General features: G+C 35.5%; 1 protein-coding gene across 7 annotated transcripts in view; it reads right to left on the bottom strand.

Annotated features, from left to right (window-relative positions):
• Positions 1–592: 592 nt before the first annotated feature.
• The window catches only part of LOC125683575 (fibropellin-1-like), a 161,337-nt gene continuing 140,285 nt past the window's right edge, over positions 593–21,644 (bottom strand). For 6 of the 7 annotated variants that reach the window (XM_048924892.2, XM_048924870.2, XM_048924922.2 and 3 more), the window contains 12 exons: positions 16,164–16,274; positions 10,646–10,756; positions 6,432–6,545; positions 6,041–6,148; positions 5,565–5,672; positions 4,360–4,467; positions 3,962–4,069; positions 3,544–3,651; positions 3,317–3,424; positions 2,950–3,057; positions 2,612–2,719; positions 593–1,448 (listed from right to left, as the gene is read on the bottom strand). In XM_048924892.2, coding sequence (XP_048780849.2) covers positions 1,138–1,448; positions 2,612–2,719; positions 2,950–3,057; positions 3,317–3,424; positions 3,544–3,651; positions 3,962–4,069; positions 4,360–4,467; positions 5,565–5,672; positions 6,041–6,148; positions 6,432–6,545; positions 10,646–10,756; positions 16,164–16,274 — 1,511 coding nt within the window. In that variant the 3' untranslated portion in view covers positions 593–1,137. The remainder of the gene's footprint in view (positions 1,449–2,611; positions 2,720–2,949; positions 3,058–3,316; positions 3,425–3,543; positions 3,652–3,961; positions 4,070–4,359; positions 4,468–5,564; positions 5,673–6,040; positions 6,149–6,431; positions 6,546–10,645; positions 10,757–16,163; positions 16,275–21,644) is intronic. The other variant, XM_048924932.2, reaches the window with a different exon arrangement.

Raw genomic sequence — 21,644 nt, 5'->3', positions numbered from 1 at the left:
TCATAATCCCTTTCAAAGGCGTAATAATGCAGTTTGATGTTCGCCAAAACGTCTTTTGATTCGCGATATTACGCCTTTTCACTTCGCGTTATAATGTCTTTCTAATGCGTAATAAGGTCTATTGGAAGGCGTAATAACGGTTTTTGATTCGCGTTATTATACCTTTCCACTTCGCATTATAAAGCCTTTCGAAAGCGTAACATTGCGTTTTGATTCGCGTTATTATACCTTTCCACTTCGCATTATAAATCCTTTCGAAAGCGTAACATCGCGTTTTGGTTCGCGTTATTACACCTTTCCACTTCGCATTATAAAGCCCTTCGAAAGCGTAACATCGCCTTTTAATTTGCGTTATTATACATTTTCAATCGTGTTTTTACGTTACTTCTGTAAAGCGTTTTAACGCCTTTTTACTTTGTGTTATTACGCCTTTATCCACGTTATAATGCCATTTTCCGCGTTATAACGCCTTTTGTTTCTTGTTAATACGCCTTATAACGCCTTTCATTTTTTCCCCTCGTGGTAGTCCTAATTGGATTTCGTTAAAAAGACCAACAAAAAAAAAAAAAAAAAAAAAAAAAAAACGTGCCTGTTCTGTCTGAAAATATAATATTAATGGTAAAGTGTGACAGACGGACGGACAGAGATAACAACTAATAAACTGTTGTTAATACATTTAACAAATTTTACAAATTACAGGCATAAAGTGTAAATCAGTGACATAAAATGCACGAACATCTTTAATGAAAAATCAGTGTTTAAAGAAAATACAATGCATTAAGATGGGAATATACAAAGTAAAGCACAAGATTAATATTCAAAGAATCACTACACAGAGAAATGTTTAAATATTGAGTAATTTTGTCATAGTAAGCAAACAAACGCAAGAAGATTACGAAGCAACACTAATTGAATGTTTAGTTTCATAAGGATCAAATACATGTAGCTCCATGCCGTACACAGTCCTACATGTAAACAATACTAATCAGATACAATTTAAAAAAACCCTCCATCATACAATTAGTTTGTTTCATTGAAACCATTGGAAAAATAATGTTCATAATAAAAATGTTAATTCATTCGGACGGATTAGATGAATGAAAGAACTGTTTTTGGCTCGTCCTTGTATTGTTGAGGTCAAAACTCCATTCCGATGCGTTTATTGAATACCTTCGGTTTCGGACGATCCCGTGGATAAACGGAATCCTGGTGATCCAGTGGGAAAATAGAATCCCTTCTGTACTTTCGCAAGTTGTCATCTTCATCGGCATCATCATCATCATCATCATCATCATCGTCGTTTTTGGCGCCAAACACCTGACAGCACTTCAAACACAAGCAACCCAAAGCCATCAACCCAATGAGTGAAGCTAACGATAGCAGCACGTATTCAAGATATGGAAACCATTCCGGAAGAAGAAGTTCCGATTCTTCGTCTGTTACCAACACTATTTAAACAACCATGAACATTATGAGAATGAAAGGTGAAAATTACTGACAGTGATCATTCTCGTAAATCCCATAAGCAATACAAAATAGATACTATTAGGAGGAGTAAGCGGTGAAAATCTCAAATCACCCGATTTCGTAAAATTAGGCACCCTCCAAAACTCACTGGTACTATTTCTTATTAACTATGCTTGACTTTCCAATTGCTATTCTAAAATGGTGAATTATTTATCTATCTCGTGATTATTCTTAATTTGTTAATTTCCTCTGATTTTTAGATCATGATATCAATGATTGCTTTTTTCACATTAGCAGGTATTAGCTCTAAAAATATCTTTGCAATTAACTTAAATATATTTTGATTATAAAAGAAAATTACGTCATAAAATTGATGACCACAAAACCCAATTAAGATCATGTTTTCATTTAAACATATGATGTGGACACATACAAACAACAACAATGATTGTCAGACGATAGTGAGTCAGAAAAGCAATATGATCTAGCTGAGTTTTATTATGCTGTTCGCACGTAACCACAACTACATGTAACTTGTCAAACACTGTTGCATAGATTGGACATAATCCAGTGCAGTGATGTATATTTATGACATTCCTTAGATTCAGTTTCATTTACATAACCATCGAGATGATATCCTTCTTATAAGACCGCAAAAAAAAAAAAAAAAAACACCAAAAAAACAAAAACAAACAAACAACCCCCCCCTCCGTGTCACAGCTGGTGTGACACGATAAAAATCACTTCCTGTTTAAAGGCCGTAAACGCCGAGCGTAGGCCTAAATTTTGCAGCCCTTCACCGGCAATGATGACCTCTCCATATGAGTGGAATATTCTCGAGAGGCACGTAAAACAATATCCAATTAATACGCGGTCATTAGTGGTCGTACCCTATATGTTACGTGATTTTGTTGAACGTGTTGTATATATAGGGACGTTAAACAATATACAACATCTATTTTGTAATATTGATTTTCTATTCTTAAACGGTTGAGGTAAGACTATATTCACGTAAAATATTAAATACATGTATGTACGCAAACGCCTCGTCTTGGGACTGGTGTATTGCTACTGAAAAATAATTATAAAAACTTTGCACCCAATTGCATAATTATGTCACAATAACCATGACGGGTTGCCTTACCTGTTTCACATTTAATTCCTGCGTAGGAACTGCCACAAGTACAAACAAATCCTGTAGGTGAATCAGTGCAGGTACCGTGTTCGCATGGTGAAGAAGCGCAGGTTATCACTAATTAATACAGTAATTAAAATGTTCACGTCAATACTTACAAGTGTATATAATCTAGTGGTAGGAAATACTAGTAAACAGTTTTCTTTTAAATGACATATCGGTCATGAATATTCTGAAGTATATATATTTCTTATCGTTATGAATTTTATGATGAATAATTAACACGATAATACTTTTCATTAGAATACTCCAACTCTAATATAACAGAAAATAGTCTCTATTCTTACACGTGTCACAGACCATGCCCGTGTAAGTTGCATCACAACTGCATTTGAATCCACTCGCTGTGTCAGAACATGCACCATGTACACAGGGATGAGAGGAGCACGTTCTCGCTACAACATGTACAAAGATATGATCATTTATACAGACTCTAATATAATCTTAAGGCAATGAATTTCATTCAATTTGTGTAATTTTGAGATTCGTCAAACTACATTATAAGTATCTGCGGGAGATGCAATAAGTATTGGATTGTGAATTTGACATTTTGAACCATGAGCAATTTGGACTAGTTCAATTCACTAAGGAAATGTAAAATTGTTGTAAACTTTCACTTTTAGTGATGAAACAACAGTTCTTTAGGCTCCTTACGTCTATCGCATCTGTCTCCAGTGTAGAGATTTTCACACGCACATACAAAACCAGCCGGCGTATCCGTGCAAGTCCCGTGTTGACAAGGAGAAGCAGTACATGTTATCACTTCAAATATACACATGTTTGTCAAACATTACTGCAGAATCGACATGCAAACTACCCATTTATAAACTATTTACTTTCATGTTTCGTCATCATTACAAATGTTGAAGTATTTTACTCACATGTATCACATGTCATGCCCGTATAACGCGCGTCACATGTGCACTTAAATCCAGCGGGTGTATTGGTGCATGTTCCATGTTGACAGGGATTGGAAGAACACGTTTTAACTGTAAATATGAACATTACGTACAACATTTCAATTTTAAAAAAAGAAATAGTGATAATGCTTTTACTGTGAAATAATGGGTGTATTGGTTCATATTCTATGTTGACGGGCTGGCAGAACGTTTTAACTGTACAAATTTGAATATTATGCGTAAAATAATTCAATGTAAAAAAGAAATACTAATATTGCCTTTACTGTGATGCAACATTTACTTTGGAATAACAGATGGTATCAGAAGAAAGAAGTACTTGTACTTTGTTAATAGGTACACATATAGTTTACATCCGACAATATTCAGTGTTCAAGCTTACGTGCATCGCATTTGACTCCCACATAGCGCGGTGCGCATGTACAATTGAACCCTGAACTGGTGTCAGCACATGTTCCATGAACACAGGGACTGGACGAACACTGAACCACTGTAATACAACCGATGGTAGTATAGTATGATCTAGCAACCATAACAATGAAATCAACATGATAATAACTTTTTACAGTGTGAATTATATACATGTATACTATCATATAGTGTAACATACTAGTATGTCTTTCAAACATAAATGATGGATTTGTAAGAGTGCTAGTATGATAGTTTTCTTGCTGGTTATATATGAACATATCTTATTGTTCAGATGTTATAAGAACAGGATTGTGCACAAGTTCTTAAAACTTAGAATGCCCTCGCTGCTGGTACATGTAGGTCACATACGTGTATCACATTTAGAACCGGTGTGCTTTACATCACATGCACAGTTGTATCCAGTCGGCGAATCGCTACAGAGTCCATTCTGACAAGGGGAAGATGTACAGCGGATGGCTGTAAAAGAAGGAAAGATAGCATGTTTTTATCTTCGGGATTATAAAGGAATATCAAGCTTAAAACACCGAAAACAGTCAAACATTTCATACCTGTAATGTAAGGTTCGCAGTCTCTCAATTACATCTACTTTCGATCCATAAAATTCTATTTTAATTCTGCAGTTATCCAGTCATATTATACATTACAGTTGAAGACAATATGCCAATGTCTTTAAGGTAATTCAAGTTAACTCAGTCTCGTAGGGTTTCAGTACGCCTTGCTTATCGTAAGAGAAGGCTAAATAGGGTGGCCCTTCGGATGATACCTAAAACCGAGGTTACGTGTCACAGAAGGTGTGACATGATAAAGATCCATCTCTGCTCATAGGACGAAAGCACCGAGCATAGGCCTAAATTTTACAGCCCTTCATCGTCAATGGAGTGTCTCCATATGAGTGAAAATTTCTCGTGAGGGACATTACATAATATATAATCAATCAATCACATTAACGCATACACATAAGTAGGGCATGTTAAGTACGTTTTTTGAGTTTAAGGAAAGTTTAACCATATGTAAATACAATATTTACCATGATTTGTTTCATGAAAATATTAAAGCTCACTTGATTACAAGAAGAGTAAGTACCCATGGTCATATTGCTTAGTTGATATCAGCAGATATTTGCTTCTTGATTTACATTTCAGCAAATGACTGAGAAATACATATACAAAGCTTTAAATTAAGAACTTAATCAACATTGCAAGTCATAGATCAAGTTAGTGAAGGTATTGGTGATGGGAGCGCATGCGAGTGTGTTTGTGTACAAAGGCTTTTTTTTTTTTTTTTTTTACTGAAGATCGCTGTTTTGAAAAAAAAAGCCCAATTTTCGCCAATGACGTATCCTGAAGTATGATGCTTATCCCTTCTTTTGAACAAACTAAATTTGTACTCATGCAAAGATGCATTCTACAAAGTTTGGTTGAAATTGACGAAGTCGTACTTAAGAACAAGTCAATATCGTTAATATCACAAGACAGACTGCGGACAAAGTTCGATCAGAAAACCGTTCTCGGGTTTTCTGCTCCGGTGAGCCAAGCAATCACAGTAGAACTTACGTGATTCACATTTATTTCCGGTATATTTCTCCTCGCAATGACAATTATATCCTGATGGTAACAGGGAACAGGTTCCATGCACACAAGGATTAGCCGTACACTGGATGCCTATAAAAGCGTTTTATTATAATATTGAGGTGCAATGGTATGTAATGTGAAAAGTGATATTTAAATGCTTAAACCTCATTTGATTCAGTAAAAGATTTATAGAGAGTATTTGATTATTTGGCGTTTCTAACACTAAAGAAAGATGGAAAATTCTGCTAAAGTTATAGAGGCTAGCAGTAGAATGTTTATTTAGTTGAAAATTCTTATCGCGTACATGGATGTGGTGGCAGGTAGTTGCTTTGTTAATTGCAAACAAATGTGGTACAATAACTATTGGTGGAGATATCCGTTAAATACCAAAATACGATAAGTGCACATATTTTACCGTGAAATATCTTATTGTTACGGTTGTAAAGTGAAATACTTACGTCTATCACAAAGATGTCCGGTAAATCTTGTGTCACACACACAGGTAAACCCTGTGCTGGTGTCTGTACAAGTTCCATGGGCACAAGGCAGGTCGGTGCATTTAGTTACTAGGGTAAAACGACATTAAGTAGGAAACCATTAAAAGTAGCGAAGAAAACCAAAGTAAGGTAAAGATGGAAAACAAAGAAAAAAGGGTATACAAAGTAAAGGCATAGTCAAATGAAATGCAGGAATTAAATACCAACATTGATAATGTTTTTGATAACTGTCATGTGTTTTTGTCATGATTTGGAATTATGTATTTTAAAAACATTTACTGCCCCAGAACTCGAAGATGAAATGAAAGAAATTGAGAGCAGCTGATAGTTAATACTAAGTACATATATATACCCGTTTCACAGACGACTCCTGTATGAGTGTATGGACACATGCAGGAGAACCCAGCTAGTCCTGTGTTAATACAATGTCCATTGTTTTGGCAAGGACTGTCGGTACAGCTTTTTACTACAAAAAATGAAAACTTTTCTCAGGGCTAAATTTATCTAAATAGAATTAGATGATATAATTTTCTTTTACAAGAATCTAAATTAGAATATGGTGTTTTCAAAGAAGCCTGAGAAGTTTGGATATCTGGAACATCTAGTTGAAAATGGTAGGTGTCTTTTCAAATAAGACATTAAAGTTATGATAACTCTCAACCTGAAAATTTCAATTTAATGTAAAAATGTGTTATTATGATAGTTTTGAATGTAATTTTAACCATAGTTATTAGATTAATAAAATTAAATTAAGTTTAAGACGGTTCTATTGAACGGGAAGACAATAATGTAATTTTACTTCATCCAAAGCCTCTGGATAGGTTTTCTAACACAAATATTAATAACAAAATTTATAAACCTTATTTTTGTCATTGAAATAGTTAATCACAATTTTGCAACAAAATATTTCTAAACCTAAAATGAGAGCTAGTATTACTTTAAGATGGATCTTGACATCAACATTTTATTTAATGGTTTGTTAAAGTATTTCATACTACGAAATCAAATTTGACAGATCAAAAGATATTTGACTCTTTCATTTCAATTTCTTCTTACAATATGTTTGTCTAATATACTTATGCGCATCTGGTGCATCAAAATTGGTACCGTATAAGTTTTACATTACGACCCCTGGGTCGAGGCCTCTGCTGGTGGACTGTTAGTCCCCGATGGTCTTTACAGCCCAGTATCTAAGAACTTCGTTACTAGCTTGAAAATACGGATGTATATTAGATTACTGGGATAAAATTTAGAAATTCATTTCAAAATTAAGGATTATCTCCCTCGTGCATAGCTCTGATCGTTGAACGAATTTGGCTCCAGTTTTTGCCACTCTGGTTTTCCTTTTAGCTCTAACAAGTTTATTGTTATTTCGAATTTCCAAAAGTTCGGCCTGAGCATTACTGAAGAGACATTATTTGTCGAAATGCGCATCTGGTTCATCAGAATCGGTACTGTATAACTTTTACACACTAGCGTCTTTTTTCTAATCGACATGCTTCTTTGAGATTTTATCTGTAGATTTAAAGAAAATATTGACCAATATTTTTTAACTTTCATAAATACACGTATACTGATGAAAATAAGAATAGCCTAAGAAGTAGTATTTTTCGCTGAATTTGGTCAAATATTTTTGTACCTTTTTGGGGCTAGAATGAATCGCCTAATTATTCCTTGTTACATCTAACGCTATTGTGTACTGGGTAGATATTCTATAGAAATTGAGGACATTAAAACGTGTTTTCATAAAATCCTAATTCAATTTATGTAACTATCGCTTGTTGTAAGTTCCTAATGCACATGCTTCAGTCACCAGTAGTCTATCAAACGCATGGCTTCTCTACATTTGATTGAACTGTCTTCAGGCCGCTTTATGAGAAATTTCAATTTTGCACAAAGGACCACATTTCGCCTTTGGTATAGATCAATAGCGTGGTTCAACAACTGATCGTCGTAGAGGAGGTAAACCACGCGTGACTCACGTCAGCACACAGGGTGGCTTCATCAGATTGCATCATTTTCGTCAACGATTCACAACAGCGTCATCTACAGCATTTGTCATTCCCAGACTCTGGGATGCTGGGATTAGAGCACACAGAGCTGTTCATGGCATGGTTGTAACTTAGTAGCATCGCTGAAACCGACTTCATTGGTCTCAGACTCGTAGATTATGGTCGCGTTAACGCTGACGGACAATTTGTTTCAGCAATGAATCTAGAGTTTTACTGCAGAGGCTTTATTGGATACTGGGAATAATTAGGCGCTGAAATGCAAAATTGCATACGGGAGACTGAACGGTTTATAGGGGGGTAGTGTTATGATGTTGGCAGTAATATCCTATGCAGACAGGGCAATATTGTTTTATATACAGGTTACTTTGACTGCGGAATGTGGCATTGGTGAAGCCATACAGCCACACGCTATTCCATTAATACAGCATCATGGAGCAATATTCCAACAATACAACGCTAGACCACTTACTGCTGGACTAAAACATGATGGTCTGCAAAGATACAATATCTACGTTCTTCCTTAGCCATCTAAATCATCAGATTATCCTTATCAAAAATGCATGGGCGGAAATGGATAGGCGCATCCGCCAAAGACAGCTGCAGCCTCATGCTTTACAACAACTGGCCCAAGCTCTGCAGTTAGAGTGGAACAATATCAACCGATAGTTTTAAAGACTTTATAGCGTGCATGAAGAGACTTTGTCAATCTGTCATCGGTGCTCAAGAGCGGCACACTAGATATTGAATTTGGGTTACCTTAAACTGTTGGTGACTAATTGGCATTAGTGATTATGATATTTTGATTATTAACCCAAGATTTAAATCATTTTTATGCTACCAGTTAATCGATTATTAAGCATTTCTCACGTCTGAAAATACATATGAAATTGTACTATGTGTTTCTTATTTTGATCAGTATATTTTATTGAGAATAGACGTTAACAAGAAACTAAACAATTCATGTTTTTGACAAACGGAATACACTTCAGCTTCTCCATTGTCAACTTTCAATATTTTTATTCCTATGATTTGTTTGATCTGCAGTGTAATTGTTAGGTCGTTATTTACGTACTGATTTTGACTACGGATTACTCCGCTTTCCTGATCAAGATATAGGGCTCACGGCGGGTGTGACTGGTCAGTAGAGGATGCAGACTCATAAGCATCTGCTCCCACCTCTGCTGTGTCCGTGTTTGCCCTGCTCACAATTTCGTATTCTTTATAGGATTTATGAGACTGATACCCGTTCGTTACCTTTACGTTTTAGTTCCCTACCAGATGAACCAAAGGGAAGTTTGAGTTTGCACTCCGTCCATTTGTATAACAACAGGGAAAATGAGTTTTCCACAATGTTTTGGTCTTGCCTGCCAAGTTACAAATCAAGTTCGAATTTTGTTCCAGGCCCTTGATTTCGTTTGGTGAGTTTTGACTCTTAGACTTAGAAAATTCAAACAAATGCTCAGGTTTTTTTGGACCTTTTTCATCATGATTACAGGTGTTTATTTGATATTTGGTGCATTGCTTTACCAAGACATTTTACAAATCATGTTCGATTTTTGTTCTAAACCATTGATAGTTTGCTGCGTTCTAGGGCTTCGACTTAGATAAAAAAAAAAAACCCACCATAAATACATGTACTCAGTTTTCCGCACAATTTTTGATAAATTTTTCAGAATTCCAGAAATCTTGGAGAATAACAGAAGAATTCACTTGGAGGCATGTACTAATATGCTTATTTATTCATGTACAATGTAATCCGTTTATACATGTACCCAGTACCTCTTGCTTGTCGTAATAAACGATTAAATTGGGAGATCTTTCGAATGGGATCGCAAAAAACGACGCCCCGTCTCACTGAAGGTGTGGTACGATACATATCACTTCCTTCACAAAGGCCGTAAGCGCCGAGAATAGGCCTGGATTTTGCAGCCCTACTCCGGCAATGGTGACGTGTCTATATGAGAGAAATATTTTCGAGAGGGATGTTAAAAAATAGAAAACCAACCATTTATCCCTTCCTGATGATGGAACATTGTTGGATGAAGTGTGTTGTACAAATATATACAAGTACATGTTTGACAAACATTCCCTTTTTGTGTATTAAGACAAGTGCATTGGAAACTTTCTCCGTGGTTCGTACACGTCCCGCCATTTTGACAAGTTGTATCGCTGCAAGTAATCGGTACCAATATAAAGGAAATCTTAGAGAATAACAGAGGACTTGTTTATTTATATAATCCATTTGTCCCCAGTACCCCTTGCTTATTGTAAGAGGCGACTTCATTCGACGGTTTTTCGAATGGGACCGCAAAAATCGACGCCCCGTGTCACACAGCAGGTGTGGTACGATACATATCCCTTCCTTCTCAAAGGCCGTAAGCACCGAGCATAGGCCTAAATTTTGCAGTCCTACTCCGGCAATGGTGACGTGTCTATATTAGTGAATATTTTCGTTGGGGTTGTTCAAGAATAGAAAACCAACGATTTATCCTCTCCTGATGATGGAACATTGTTGGACGAAGTGTGTTGTACAGATATATATATATACACATACCTGTTTGACAAACATTCCCTTTGTGTGTATTAGGACAAGTGCATCGAAAACTTCCTCCTTGGTTTGTACACGTCCCGCCATTTTGACAAGGTGTATCGCTGCAGGTAATCGCTACCAATATAAAAGAAAATCTTAGAGAATAACAGATAACTTCAATTGGAAGCATGTATTACTATGCTTGTTTATTAATGTAATCCATTTATCCCCAGTACCCCTTGCTTGTCGTACAAGGTGACTAAATTGGACGGTCTTTCGGAGGGTACCGCAAAAATCGACGCCCCGTGTCACAGCAAGTGTGGTACGATAAATATCCCTTCCTGCTGAAAGGTCTGCCAATATATCGGGGGCTTGCTGTTGATGCCATTTGCACTTCTTTTCTCTCGATTTCCCCCACAATAAGGTAATGTCTGGTTCTTTAATAAAGTATTCAGTTGTACATGTCATACTGCATGTGTACTTTTAGTGTTGTTAAAATTGTGTGCCATTGGATCGGATGCACCATTTAAAGCAATGGTGATTTTGAACTTGTTCTTTGTTTGATAACAGATAAACAGATTTTCAAATTATAGCGTAATAATGCAACAATAAGTTAATACTCTTACTTTACCACCAAAGCTACCAAGATTTATATTCCGCTTATACAAGTAAATGAAAATGAAGATAACGAACATTGATCAATCTCATAAATGAACAATTCATCAAAATCCCTTGCTAACTCAAAAGCAGCTTCAAATAATGCATAGCCATTTTAGGGAGTCAGTCAATTCGACCCCGTGGACGTTATATTCATAATATCCGATTCGGAGTACACGTTCGTATACAATTTCGATTGAGCATAAACACGAATAATTAACATAAAATGAAATAATTTAATTCATGTAGCCTCAAAATAAGCTGTTGAGTAGATTAGTAATCCTGGTGTGCTATGACGACCCAGTCTGGTCCCATTCCCGCCAGTCAGTTTTCATTGACGGAGTGTTAAAACAGAATGGAAGTATGGGACCCAGACTAATGGAAGTTGTGAATTTAGTCCAACATTTAAACCCATATACACAATTCATTTTCAACCGAACTGAAATACTCTCATCCGAAATACATGTATTTACACAGATATTGGTGGTGATAGTATTAACCGAGGTTAAGTTTGATTGGTTATCTACATGCATCATTTCTACGCCAACAAATGGAATTATTTGAAGCTGTAGAATTACAGCTCTGTTGGCCCGGGCCTTTAATGAATGTTAGTAGGTATGTTTTGTTACATTTTTCATTAATATGTTTTTTAGATTTCGATGCAAGAATACAAAAGTGTAAAACTTTAACCTTGCGCAGAAACGCTTGCGCTGCAAATCGAGGTTTTTTTTTTAATAATAAGGGGTGGATCTGTTTTTTCTGATTTGTTTCAATATTTTGCCTGGGACCGACATGTCTTCAATTAGTCTCCAAATAAACCAATGTCGTTACGTTTCACATAAATCAAACTTATGATGAAGAAGAGAAAACAACCGATAGTGATCAACCTCATAGATTCCATAAAGAATGCAAATTAAGAGTAGGGCAAACATGCATTCATGGACACACCATAGCTGGTACCAGGCACTGAGGAGGAGGAGTAAGCACCCCTTGTTTACCGGTCAGTCTTGCTCAAGTAAACGGGGCAATACATCAGTACATAAAGGACAGTTAACATATAACCTAACGACAGATTGTATTTCCAAATACTATCATTGTAACAGGCATAGAATTTGAAAGTTTCTGATTCCAAACGAATTTGCTGAAACCCATGTAATATCAACATGTTTATCCGTAGCTTGCCTCAAATATGAGTAAAAATGTAGAATACTGGTATTATAATTTTATTTTATGATGTGATACTTCGATTGATTATGTAATTCTGACTGGATCAAAAATAAGCACTAAACAACGCAGAATAATTTAGCACCTACCTCTGTAGAATTCAGCATTGGAGAATTCAATGATATATGCAAATTGTGCTAAACGGTCGGATTCTTTCATGATAAAATGTCACACAATTCATATAATTTGTTTGATCTAATTGTTAGGCTGTTCTTAATAGACTAATTTTGATTACATATTACATCGTTTACTTGATATAGGACGCAAGGCGTGAACAGGGGATGCTTACTCCTAAGCACATGATTCCACCTCTGACGTGTCAAGGGGTCCGTGTTTGCCCTACACTTAATTTTGTATTCTTTAGAGGAATTATGGAATTGAATCGTTATCTTCACCGTTCATCACTGTTCGTTATCTTTATTTTTTCATGATATACTTGTAAAACTTTCATTACACTTGAGTCTCCTTTGCATCAAATGCATGAAAAGTGATGAGTCTCCCACTACAAACTTTGTCATATTCATCCTTTGTACCTGATGACAACCAACCTAAATTAAAACAATTACTTTAAAGTGGGCTTAATATGAATATTGAGCTTGAATTCCCTGTTTCTAAATGCAGATGCAGTATCCAAAAACATTCTTGGAGTTGGAAATTTCCAATGTGAACTTAATGGAGAAGTGGAAAGAGTTTGCAATCCTGATAAAGCCGTTGATGCTTTCATGACCGACAACCCATTGCATCACAATGTTATGTATGAAACGTAGCCAACTACAATGCAAGAGATTTAACCGATGACTAATGTAGAAGGCTACGTTCTAGTCTCCTCATAAAGATTGTGGTATAAGATAGTGCCATTGTTGTTCCCATAGCTGTGCCAATGATTCGTAGGTACTGTTCACCGTTGAATATGAAGTTATCAAACTTAAGGACATGTTGAAGAGGCTGAATGAGTGACTCAGTGGAAGGACATTGAATGACCCTATAATTTCAAATATCTCTACAAGCCTCGATACCCTTATGTGAAATGTTAGTGTAAAGTGGAGTGACATACATGGTCACAAGAAGGGTGTAGTATGGTAGGCCAGATGAAAGGGATTTATTTAGGTAATCAATCGTATCCTTCACGTATGACGGAGAAATAACCAATGAATTAACAGATTAACACAGTTTCTCCGTTGGGTGTCCAATGACATGTTGATTGCTCCTTCGCTACATTTTCAGCATGTATAAGCGAGTATCACGGGTACTTAGGGTGATAATGTTTTGCTGAGTAATACCACCTGTCTTCTTGTTAGCTTTATGGTGAAGATAACGAACAGTGATCAATCTCATAACTCCTGTACAAATGGAAACTCCATTACAACCCGTGTAAATGTGTTTTTATAGTTCCTAGTAAGTCTCCTTTTTCATTTGTAAAACAATAAAATGAAATTATCTAATGATCTTAACCATATTCAAATAGTGTCATATATGCATGTTGTCTGCTTCAAGCAAAAATGAAATGTGACAAATTGATAAGATCGTACGTGCAAAACTACAAGGACTAAAATACGCTCATTGTATATGGTATGTTTTCGGATACATTGTGTAGTTTCGACTAAACTTTGGAACAAGATTGTGTTACCGTCGGCATTCTATTCTTGTGAGTTATGGACAACATTATTGGAAGAAGGCCTGAACAAAATTGAATATATCCAAAGACATTTTTCTAGAATAATACAAGGATTTTCAAAGTATTTTTCAATCTTTTTCCTCTATTGCAAACGACTATGGAAGGATATATTGACAAATGTCGTCTATTGCTATAGGTTTTTCCCGATAGACTGCAAAGAGCATATTAAGATTTTATTCACAATATAGATTTATATCTAATGTTTATGTTGCTGAAAATTTTCTTACGACAAAAGGTATTCCTGATAATCTGGCAAAATACGAAATGTCTATTTTTTCCTGACCATTTGACGTTGTTCGTAACAATTGACGCTGTTTGTAACAATCATTTTCAAATTAAGTTTTGAAAGTGTATATCTGGTAGAAGAAAGTGGCATACCTCAAATCTGTCGCTGTTGATGAAAATTCATAGTAATTTAAGACCAAACCGCATCTGCTATATTCTTAATGAAAATTCTGGTCAACGACTGTCAATTACTAGTCTCTTGTAACTTGTTTGCATGGAGATACACTGTAGTTTCCCGAGAATGTTCTTTGTGCGGTAAGAATGTTTCAAATTATGACATGCATCCTCATTTGCTTCAATGTTTTATAAGAAAGACAGCATCTACTAGAAAATATATAGGATGTGTTAGATCTTGAATGATATGCTGATTTTAAAAGCCAAAGTATTGTAACAATTGTTCTCTTTTTGGATACGCCAATAATACTAACTCTTGAAAGTTGTCTCATGATAGATGGAAAAAGATCATTCATAATGTTTCAATTTGAAGCATCATTTTATATTTAATTGTCGCAAAATGTACCTTTGTACATGTATATAATTATGCTACTTTGTACTTGTTCATATTCAATTGCATAATGTTGTATTTGTTTTCTACTCATTTCCATTAGTTAGGAGGAAATAAAGAATGTCTTATCTTACGATATATTTTTTACGTGTTTGAAAATAGTTGTAGTTATTGATGTCTTCAAGACAGGCCAGTTCCTCTAATGCTATGTTTTGGAGAAATTCCATATAGATTATGTTATCGTTTGTTAGGTTTATGGAAAACCCATATTTAAAGGATGATATAAAATGACTAAGAACATAGGTGGGTTCTCGTTACATTTTAAGCACCTGATCCCACCTCTGGTGTATCCTGAGGTCCGTGTTTGACCTGTTCTCAACTTCGTTTTCGTTATTGTAGGATTTATCAGATTAATCACTGTTCGTTATTTTCATCTTTGTTCATTAATTTTAAAGGCCGGGAGTAACCTACATATGTAGAAAAATTGACACCCCTACAGCAATTAAGCATATATGGCAAGATGGTAGGGTTTAGCAGTGGAAGCAGCAGTCTACACGTGCTCTGTATCAGACGATATTTTGAACAGGGAGACTGGCATGATCTATCAAAATAAACTAAAGTTTTCCCGCATTTTTCTACCACTCTGTTTGATATGTGAGGCAATAAAAGGATATGTTTATACTTTAACAAAACTTCACCCTAGGAACTACGAAATGAATTCATCATTGTTTTATCCATGCCTTTTAAAACATGTAGTTTTTTTATAATATACACAAATATTGGTATATATGATATACTAATATACATGTACTTATGATTTTCCTCTTGGTACCTTTCAATCATGAGAAGAATTTTTTGTTTATATTTTTTATTTATATAATCCATTTGTCCCCAGTACCCCTTGCTTGTTGTAAGAGGCAACTTAATTCGACGGTTTTTCGAATGGGACCTCAAAAATCAACGCCCCGTGTCACACAGCAGGTGTGGTACGATACATATCCCTTCCTTCTCAAAGGCCCTAAGCACCGAACATAGGCCTAAATTTTGCAGTCTTACTCCGGCAATGGTGACGTGTCTATATTAGTGAAATATTTTCGTGGGGGTTGTTCAAGAATAGAAAACCAACGATTTATCCTCTCCTGATGATGGAACATTGTTGGACGAAGTGTGTTGTACAGATATATATATACACGTACCTGTTTGACAAACATTCCCTTTGTGTGTATTAGGACAAGTGCATCGAAAACTTCCTCCTTGGTTTGTACACGTCCCGCCATTTTGACAAGGTGTATCGCTGCAGGTAATCGCTACCAATATAAAAGAAATTCTTAGAGAATAACAGATAACTTCACCTGGAAGCATGTATTACTATGATTGTTTTTTAATGTAATCCATTTATCCCCAGTACCCCTTGCTTGTCGTACAAGGTGACTAAATTGGACGGTCTTTCGGAGGGTACCGCAAAAATCGACGCCCCGTGTCACAGCAGGTGTGGTACGATAAATATCCCTTCCTGCTGAAAGGTCTGCCAATATATCGGGGGCTTGCTGTTGATGCCATTTGCACTTCTTTTCTCTCGATTTTCCCCACAATAAGGTAATGTCTGGTTCTTTAATAAAGTATTCAGAATTTCTTGTACATGTCATACTGCATGTGTACTTTTAGTGTTGTTAAAATTGTGTGCCATTGGATCGGATGCACCATTTAAAGCAATGGTGATTTTGAACTTGTTCTTTGTTTGATGACAGATAAACTGATTTTCAAATTATAGTGTAATAATGCAACAATAAGTTAATACTCTTACTTTACCACCAAAGCTACCAAGATTTATATTCCGCTTATACAAGTAAATGAAAATGAAGATAACGAACATTGATCAATCTCATAAATGAACAATTCATCAAAATCCCTTGCTAACTGAAAAGCAGCTTCAAATAATGCATAGCCATTTTAGGGAGTCAGTCAATTCCACCCCGTGGACATTATATTCATAATATCCGAGTCGAAGTACATGTTCGTATACAATTTCCATTGAGCATAAACACGAATAATCAACATAAAATGAAATAATTTAATTCATGTAGCCTCAAAATAAGCTGTTGAGTAGATTAGTAATCCTGGTGTGCTATGACGACCCAGTCTGGTTCCATTCCCGCCAGTCAGTTTTCATTGACGGAGTGTTAAAACAGAATGGAAGTATAGGACCCAGACTAATGGAAGTTGTGAATTTAGTCCAACATTTAAACCCATATACACAATTCATTTTCAACCGAACTGAAATACTCTCATCCGAAATACATGTATTTACAAAGATATTGGTGGTGATAGTATTAACCGAGGTTAAGTTTGATTGGTTATCTACATGCATCATTTCTACGCCAACAAATGGAATTATTTGAAGCTGTAGAATTACAGCTCTGTTGACCCGGGCCTTTAATGAATGTTAGTAGGTATGTTTTGCTACATTTTTCATTAATATGTTTTTTAGATTTCGATGCAAGAATACGAAAGTGTAAGACTTTAACCATGCGCAGAAAAGCTTGCGCTGCAAATCGAGGTGTTTTTTTTTTAATAAGGGGTGGATCTGTTTTTTCTGATTTGTTTCAATATTTTGCCTGGGACCGACATGTCTGCAATTAGTCTCCAAATAAACCAATGTCGTTACGTTTCACATAAGTCAAACTTATGATGAAGAAGAGAAAACAACCGATAGTGATCAACCTCATAGATTCCATAAAGAATGCAAATTAAGAGTAGGACAAACATGCATTCATGGACACGCCATAGGTGGTACCAGGCACTGAGGAGGAGGAGTAAGCACCCCTTGTTGACCGGTCAGTCTTGCTCAAGTAAACGGGGCAATACATCAGTACATAAAGGACAGCTAACATTTAACCTAACGACAGATTGTATTTGCAAATACAAACATTGTAACAGGCATAGAATTTGCAAATTTCTGATTCCAAACGAAACTGCTGAAACCCATGTAATATCAACATATTTATCCGTAGCTTGCCTCAAATATGAGTAAAAATGTAGAATACTGGTATTATAATTTTATTTTATGATGTGATACTTCGATTGATTATGTAATTCTGACTGGATCAAAAATAAGCACTAAACAACGCAGAATAATTTAGCACCTACCTCTGTAGAATTCAGCATTGGAGAATTCAATGATATATGCCATTTGTGCTAAACGGTCGGATTCTTTCATGATAAAATGTCACACAATTCATATAATTTGTTTGATCTAATTGTTAGGCTGTTCTTTATATACTAATTTTGATTACAGATTACATCGTTTACTTGATATAGGACGCAAGGCGTGAACAGGGGATGATTACTCCTAAGCACATGATTCCACCTCTGGCGTGTCAAGGGGTCCGTGTTTGCCCTACACTTAATTTTGTATTCTTTAGAGGAATTATGGAATTGATTCGTTATCTTCACCGTTCATCACTGTTCGTTATCTTTATTTTTTCATGATATACTTTTAAAACTTTCTTTACACTTGAGTCTCCTTTGCATCAAATGCATGAAAAGTGATGAGTCTCCCACTACAAACTTTGTCATATTCATCCTTTGTACCTGATGACAACCAACATAAATTAAAACAATTATTTTAAAGTGGGCTTAATATGAATATTGAGCTTGCATTCCCTGTTTCTAAATGCAGATGTAGTATCCAAAAACATTCTTGGAGTTGGAAATTTCCAATGTGAACTTAATGGAGAAGTGGAAAGAGTTTGCAATCCTGATAAAGCCGTTGATGCTTTCATGACCGACAACCCATTGCATCACAATGTTATGTATGAAACGTAGCCAACTACAATGCAAGAGATTTAACCGATGACTAATGTAGAAGGCTACGTTCTAGTCTCCTCATAAAGATTGTGGTATAAGATAGTGCCATTGTTGTTCCCATAGCTGTGCCAATGATTCGTAGGTACTGTTCACCGTTGAATATGAAGTTATCAAACTTAAGGACATGTTGAAGAGGCTGAATGAGTGACTCAGTGGAAGGACATTGAATGACCCTATAATTTCAAATATCTCTACAAGCCTCGATACCCTTATGTGAAATGTTAGTGTAAAGTGGAGTGACATACATGGTCACAAGAAGGGTGTAGTATGGTAGGCCAGATGAAAGGGATTTATTTAGGTAATCAATCGTATCCTTCACGTATGACGGAGAAATAACCAATGAATTAACAGATTAACACAGTTTCTCCGTTGGGTGTCCAATGACATGTTGATTGCTCCTTCGCTACATTTTCAGCATGTATAAGCGAGTATCACGGGTACTTAGGGTGATAATGTTTTGCTGAGTAATACCACTTGTCTTCTTGTTAGCTTTATGGTGAAGATAACGAACAGTGATCAATCTCATAACTCTTGTACAAATGGAAACTCCATTACAACCCGTGTAAATGTGTTTTTATAGTTCCTAGTAAGTCTCCTTTTTCATTTGTAAAACAATAAAATGAAATTATCTAATGATCTTAACCATATTCAAATAGTGTCATATATGCATGTTGTCTGCTTCAAGCAGAAATGAAATGTGACAAATTGATAAGATCGTGCGTGCAAAACTACAAGGACTAAAATACGCTCATTGTATATAGTATGTTTTCGGATTCATTGTGTAGTTTCGACTAAACTTTGGAACAAGATTGTGTTACCGTCGGCATTCTATTCTTGTGAGTTATGGACAACATTATTGGAAGAAGACCTGAACAAAATTGAATATATCCAAAGACATTTTTCTAGAATAATACAAGGATTTTCAAAGTATTTTTCAATCTTTTTCCTTTATTGCAAAAGACTATGGAAGGATATATTGACAAATGACGTCTATTGCTATAGGTTTTTCCCGATAGACTGCAAAGAGCATATTAAGACTTTATTCACAATATAGATTTATATCTAATGTTTATGTTGCTGAAAATTTTCTTACGACAAAAGGTATTCCTGATAATCTGGCAAAATACGAAATGTCTATTTTTTCCTGACCATTTGACGTTGTTCGTAACAATTGACGCTGTTTGTAACAATCATTTTCAAATTAAGTTTTGAAAGTGTATATCTGGTAGAAGAAAGTGGCATACCTCAAATCTGTCGCTGTTGATGAAAATTCATAGTAATTTAAGACCAAACCGCATCTGCTGTATTCTTAATGAAAATTCTGGTCAACGACTGTCAATTACTAGTCTCTTGTAACTTGTTTGCATGGACATACACTGTAGTTTCCCGAGAATGTTCTTTGTGCGGTAAGAATGTTTCAAATTATGACATGCATCCTCATTTGCTTCAATGTTTTATAAGAAAGACAGCATCTACTAGAAAATATATAGGATGTGTTAGATCTTGAATGATATGCTGATTTTAAAAGCCAAAGTATTGTAACAATTGTTCTCTTTTTGGATACGCCAATAATACTAACTCTTGAAAGTTGTCTCATGATAGATGGAAAAAGATCATTCATAATATTTCAATTTGAAGCATCATTTTATATTTAATTGTCGCAAAATGTACCTTTGTACATGTATATAATTATGCTACTTTGTACTTGTTCATATTCAATTGCATAATGTTCTATTTGTTTTCTACTCATTTCCATTAGTTAGGAGGAAATAAAGAATGTCTTATCTTACGATATATTTTTTACGTGTTTGAAAATAGTTGTAGTTATTGATGTCTTCAAGACAGGCCAGTTCCTCTAATGCTATGTTTTGGAGAAATTCCATATAGATTATGTTATCGTTTGTTAGGTTTATGGAAAACCCATATTTAAAGGATGATATAAAATGACTAAGAACATAGGTGGGTTCTCGCTACTTTTTAAGCACCTGATCCCACCTCTGGTGTATCCTGAGGTCCGTGTTTGACCTGTTCTCAACTTCGTTTTTGTTATTGTAGGATTTATCAGATTAATCACTGTTCGTTATTTTCATCTTTGTTCATTAATTTTAAAGGCCGGGAGTAACCTACATATGTAGAAAAAATGACACCCCTACAGCAATTAAGCATATATGGCAAGATGGTAGGGTTTAGCAGTGGAAGCAGCAGTCTACACGTGCTATGTAGCAGACGATATTTTGAACAGGGAGACTGGTATGATCTATCAAAATAAACTAAAGTTTTCCCGCATTTTTCTACCACTCTGCTTGATATGTGAGGCAATAAAAGGATATGTTTATACTTTAACAAAACTTCACCCTAGGAACTACGAAATGAATTCATCATTGTTTTATCCATATATTTTAAAACATGTAGTTTTTTTTATAATACACACAAATATTGGTATATATGATATACTAATATGCATGTACTTATGATTTTCCTCTTGGTACCTTTCAATCATGAGAATTGGGGGGGGGGGAGAATTGTAGCTGAGCAACGGAGGACATGTGCATTGACGGATTATTAAGAAACACTTTGTCCATTATAATATTTGGAGACCTACTATCTGTGATTGTCTCTTTTGACATTGTAATGTTTACACGTAAGAGTTCAGATTAAGAGTAATTTTAGAGTGATGGTTGATCAATTGGACATTTATCATTATTGGTTAGAGACATTGGGAGTTACAAAACTGGCCTAGGGGATTGTCGCTTAATTAGACAAACACTATGCTTGACATTCGAGAAAGGGTACCGGGAATCCTGCAAAAC

The sequence above is a fragment of the Ostrea edulis genome, chromosome 1 (assembly GCF_947568905.1).
Source record: "Ostrea edulis chromosome 1, xbOstEdul1.1, whole genome shotgun sequence".
NCBI lineage: Eukaryota > Metazoa > Mollusca > Bivalvia > Ostreida > Ostreidae > Ostrea > Ostrea edulis.
This window is presented reverse-complemented; position numbering and strand designations above follow the sequence as displayed.